We start from the raw sequence: 3,589 nt of genomic DNA, 5'->3' as shown, positions 1-3,589 counted from the left end.
CACATTCATTGGTGTAGTATAAATATGTAAGACGTGCATCGGGTCATAATCATCAGCCTCGTTAGGTGGAAGACGCATCACTAATCACAGTCACGCACTCCGTCGAGCCAAGTCTCCGCGCCGCAAGGGTGGGAGGGTGCAGTCAAGCATCAGCTGGTGTTCTTAGATTCCTGTGGGTCACTCACGCGGGGTCGGCAAATGTGCAAACAGCTTGTGGTCATCACTGTCACGGCGGGACGACGGGAGAGGTGGGTTAGGGTTAGGGGTGGGCACGCCGCTTCAGTGGTACGAGTAACAGTTGAGGTAGTATGCACACGGCATCTTGTCGTCAACCTGCGCCAGGCGCCTTCCGATGGTAATTCCATTTTCACACATCATTTGCGGCACAGTGTCCCATAGCGCTGCAGCAGCCGCAGCACAAGGGAGAGGGAGAGAGAGAGAGGGAGAGAGCCAGTCACGGATGCCATCAGCTGGTAGTGCATGTTATCGATTATCTCCAGTCACGTACCACGCTCGGAGTGAGTATTGAATTGGATGCATCATGCGGCGGGCACACAACCAGCAAACGGGGCTCTCGCGCGTGCTTCGTACCGTCGCACCGCACTGTCTGCGGGGACGCATAGCGACACCGCTGCCTCGGCCACGGGGAAAGGGGGTGCTCCGTCCGTGACTGTCCACCCGCTAAGCACAGCAGTTGGACGGGGCGCGCACGGCCTGGCGGTTACGCGGGCTGCTCACGACAGTCTCTGCACCGCATCACGCAGCACCCGTCCACGTCTCGCCGCACCGATTGGACTCCACGCCACCAAACCGGCGTCGCCCTGCCCGGAGTGGCTGCACACACACACACACACACACACGTATGACTGCGGGCGGCGGCTGGCTGCCTCGCGGGACTCATCCACATTCATTGGTGTAGTATAAATATGTAAGACGTGCATCGGGTCATAATCATCAGCCTCGTTAGGTGGAAGACGCATCACTAATCACAGTCACGCACTCCGTCGAGCCAAGTCTCCGCGCCGCAAGGGTGGGAGGGTGCAGTCAAGCATCAGCTGGTGTTCTTAGATTCCTGTGGGTCACTCACGCGGGGTCGGCAAATGTGCAAACAGCTTGTGGTCATCACTGTCACGGCGGGACGACGGGAGAGGTGGGTTAGGGTTAGGGGTGGGCACGCCGCTTCAGTGGTACGAGTAACAGTTGAGGTAGTATGCACACGGCATCTTGTCTAACCTGCGCCAGGCGCCTTCCGATGGTAATTCCATTTTCACACATCATTTGCGGCACAGTGTCCCATAGCGCTGCAGCAGCCGCAGCACAAGGGAGAGAGAAAGAGAGGGAGAGAGCCAGTCACGGGTGCCATCAGCTGGTAGTGCATGTTATCGATTATCTCCAGTCAAGTACCACGCTCGGAGTGAGTATTGAATTGGATGCATCATGCGGCGGGCACACAACCAGCAAACGGGGCTCTCGCGCGTGCTTCGTACCGTCGCACCGCACTGTCTGCGGGGACGCATAGCGACACCGCTGCCTCGGCCACGGGGAAAGGGCGTGCTCCGTCCGTGACTGTCCACCCGCTAAGCACAGCAGTTGGACGGGGCGCGCACGGCCTGGCGGTTACGCGGGCTGCTCACGACAGTCTCTGCACCGCATCACGCAGCACCCGTCCACGTCTCGCCGCACCGATTGGACTCCACGCCACCAAACCGGCGTCGCCCTGCCCGGAGTGGCTGCACACACACACACGTATGACTGCGGGCGGCGGCTGGCTGCCTCGCGGGACTCATCCACATTCGTTGGTGTAGTATAAATATGTAAGACGTGCATCGGGTCATAATCATCAGCCTCGTTAGGTGGAAGACGCATCGCTAATCACAGTCACGCACTCCGTCGAGCCAAGTCGCCGCGCCGCAAGGGTGGGAGGGTGCAGTCAAGCATCAGCTGGTGTTCTTAGATTCCTGTGGGTCACTCACGCGGGGTCGGCAAATGTGCAAACAGCTTGTGGTCATCACTGTCACGGCGGGACGACGGGGGAGGTGGGTTAGGGTTAGGGGTGGGCACGCCGCTTCAGTGGTACGAGTAACAGTTGAGGTAGTATGCACACGGCATCTTGTCGTCAACCTGCGCCAGGCGCCTTCCGATGGTAATTCCATTTTCACACATCATTTGCGGCACAGTGTCCCATAGCGCTGCAGCAGCCGCAGCACAAGGGAGAGGGAGAGAGAGAGAGGGAGAGAGCCAGTCACGGATGCCATCAGCTGGTAGTGCATGTTATCGATTATCTCCAGTCACGTACCACGCTCGGAGTGAGTATTGAATTGGATGCATCATGCGACAAGATATATATATATATCGTTGTCTTTGTGTGCTTGTCATGGTTGTTTTGACGGATCTTATCGCAGCTTGTTTTTATGGCTGAATATTTTGCTCTTGATTGGATTAAAATATTTTTTTTTTTCCCTTCCTGTGTTACTATTGGTAATGGTTGGAAGTTTCTGTTGCTGGAATCTTCCTTCTTGTGTTATGTGCAGTGAATATTTGGAAAACAAACAAAAGGGGAAGAAAAAAAAACAAAAAAAAAACAGTCATCTATGAAATATGGAAGTACAGCAAAGGACATGAATGCATTTTGTGTAAATTGAGCAAAAAGACCGTGCGTTTCCAATGTATGTGCGTTGCTGGTTGTTGGTTTTTTTTTTTTTTGTGTGTGTGCAGCAGCCGGTAACCTCCAAAAAAAAAAAAAAAATAATAATAATAATTAAAAAAGAAGAGTGCATTAAAACAATATCAGTCATACATATTCTTTTGACCTATTAAATGTCTGTTATTTCCGTGTAAAAATGCTTTTTCTTTATTTGTTTTTTTTTTTTTTTTTCTTCACTGTGGGTGGGTGACAAATGTGATGGTTGCATATAAATATAAATATATAAATAGGGATTTGTAAAACAACACAAAAATGCCTTTTCATATGTACGCATAAAAAACAAAAAAAAAAACAAAAAAAAAAACAAAAAAAAAAAAAAAAGATATATTTATAAAAGTGGCCTGTCTGTTTGTTTGTATGTGTTGGTATGGTGTAGGGGTGGCTTTACAGGCCGTAGATGTGCGCGTCGATGGGGGCCTCCACTTCAAAGGCGAAGGGCACCGTGACGACCGCCCCGGGCTTCAACGTGACTTGCATCTCCACCACACCGTCCACCTCCAGCCGCCGCTGTCGCTCGTCGGTCCAGTCCATCGCGTCCGTCTTCGGCTCCAGCAGGCGTACTGTGAGTTTCTGTTCGTTGGACTTTGGGATGCGCTCCTGCACTGTCACGGTGACGGTCTCCTGCGACTTCGTATTTGTGAGGGTCGTGGCGTATGCAAGCAGCAGTCGCTGCCTGGACGCGCGGTTAAATAAATTCGTCTTCATATTTGTCGTGCATCGCTCCTGCAGCTTCCGGCGAACTTCAATGCTGCTGTCGACGCCGAATGGGATGCGGAGTTTCTCGCCAGGGGCGGTACGCGTGAGAAAAGTATTCGCGACAAAGTTGCCATCCAACATGACGGTGGCGTCGCCTGGGAGAAGTTGATATTCGTCCGCATTCGTGCA

At 52.7% G+C, this 3,589-nt stretch overlaps 1 protein-coding gene and 16 non-coding genes across 17 annotated transcripts, besides 9 other annotated features; all 17 read right to left on the bottom strand.

The window, feature by feature from the left end:
• Positions 1-3,589: a sequence feature (heterozygous, Esmeraldo-like haplotype).
• Tc00.1047053508383.170 lies at positions 9-88 on the bottom strand. The gene has a single exon (XR_008255516.1). It is a non-coding gene; the product is annotated as a C/D small nucleolar RNA (snoRNA), TB10C3C5 (small nucleolar RNA).
• On the bottom strand, positions 150-224 carry Tc00.1047053508383.160. Its single transcript, XR_008255515.1, has one exon. It is a non-coding gene; the product is annotated as a C/D small nucleolar RNA (snoRNA), TB10C3C4 (small nucleolar RNA).
• On the bottom strand, positions 280-378 carry Tc00.1047053508383.150. Its single transcript, XR_008255514.1, has one exon. It is a non-coding gene; the product is annotated as a C/D small nucleolar RNA (snoRNA), TB10C3C3 (small nucleolar RNA).
• Positions 421-450: a microsatellite.
• On the bottom strand, positions 466-544 carry Tc00.1047053508383.140. Its single transcript, XR_008255513.1, has one exon. It is a non-coding gene; the product is annotated as a C/D small nucleolar RNA (snoRNA), TB10C3C2 (small nucleolar RNA).
• Positions 570-641, bottom strand: Tc00.1047053508383.130. The gene has a single exon (XR_008255512.1). It is a non-coding gene; the product is annotated as an H/ACA snoRNA, TC10C3H1 (small nucleolar RNA).
• On the bottom strand, positions 774-842 carry Tc00.1047053508383.120. The gene has a single exon (XR_008255511.1). It is a non-coding gene; the product is annotated as an H/ACA snoRNA, TC10C3H2 (small nucleolar RNA).
• Positions 838-860: a microsatellite.
• On the bottom strand, positions 911-990 carry Tc00.1047053508383.110. Its single transcript, XR_008255510.1, has one exon. It is a non-coding gene; the product is annotated as a C/D small nucleolar RNA (snoRNA), TB10C3C5 (small nucleolar RNA).
• Tc00.1047053508383.100 lies at positions 1,052-1,126 on the bottom strand. The gene has a single exon (XR_008255509.1). It is a non-coding gene; the product is annotated as a C/D small nucleolar RNA (snoRNA), TB10C3C4 (small nucleolar RNA).
• Tc00.1047053508383.90 lies at positions 1,182-1,278 on the bottom strand. The gene has a single exon (XR_008255524.1). It is a non-coding gene; the product is annotated as a C/D small nucleolar RNA (snoRNA), TB10C3C3 (small nucleolar RNA).
• Positions 1,362-1,440, bottom strand: Tc00.1047053508383.80. The gene has a single exon (XR_008255523.1). It is a non-coding gene; the product is annotated as a C/D small nucleolar RNA (snoRNA), TB10C3C2 (small nucleolar RNA).
• Tc00.1047053508383.70 lies at positions 1,466-1,537 on the bottom strand. Its single transcript, XR_008255522.1, has one exon. It is a non-coding gene; the product is annotated as an H/ACA snoRNA, TC10C3H1 (small nucleolar RNA).
• Tc00.1047053508383.60 lies at positions 1,670-1,738 on the bottom strand. The gene has a single exon (XR_008255521.1). It is a non-coding gene; the product is annotated as an H/ACA snoRNA, TC10C3H2 (small nucleolar RNA).
• On the bottom strand, positions 1,797-1,876 carry Tc00.1047053508383.50. The gene has a single exon (XR_008255520.1). It is a non-coding gene; the product is annotated as a C/D small nucleolar RNA (snoRNA), TB10C3C5 (small nucleolar RNA).
• Positions 1,938-2,012, bottom strand: Tc00.1047053508383.40. Its single transcript, XR_008255519.1, has one exon. It is a non-coding gene; the product is annotated as a C/D small nucleolar RNA (snoRNA), TB10C3C4 (small nucleolar RNA).
• On the bottom strand, positions 2,068-2,166 carry Tc00.1047053508383.30. Its single transcript, XR_008255518.1, has one exon. It is a non-coding gene; the product is annotated as a C/D small nucleolar RNA (snoRNA), TB10C3C3 (small nucleolar RNA).
• Positions 2,209-2,238: a microsatellite.
• On the bottom strand, positions 2,254-2,332 carry Tc00.1047053508383.20. Its single transcript, XR_008255517.1, has one exon. It is a non-coding gene; the product is annotated as a C/D small nucleolar RNA (snoRNA), TB10C3C2 (small nucleolar RNA).
• Positions 2,543-2,582: a sequence feature (T-rich).
• Positions 2,731-2,766: a sequence feature (AT_rich).
• Positions 2,845-2,878: a microsatellite.
• Positions 2,911-2,933: a sequence feature (AT_rich).
• Positions 2,979-3,025: a microsatellite.
• Tc00.1047053508383.10 (hypothetical protein, conserved) lies at positions 3,089-3,589 on the bottom strand (the record flags this gene model as incomplete). Its single annotated transcript, XM_797963.1, has 1 exon — positions 3,089-3,589. A coding segment is annotated over one exon (501 nt), but the record flags the coding sequence as incomplete, so codon positions are not given.

The sequence above is a fragment of the Trypanosoma cruzi genome, genomic scaffold (assembly GCF_000209065.1).
Source record: "Trypanosoma cruzi strain CL Brener 1047053516799 genomic scaffold, whole genome shotgun sequence".
Taxonomy (NCBI): Eukaryota; Euglenozoa; class Kinetoplastea; order Trypanosomatida; family Trypanosomatidae; genus Trypanosoma; species Trypanosoma cruzi.
Note: the sequence above shows the minus strand (reverse complement) of the source record. Positions and strands in the feature narration are given on the sequence as shown.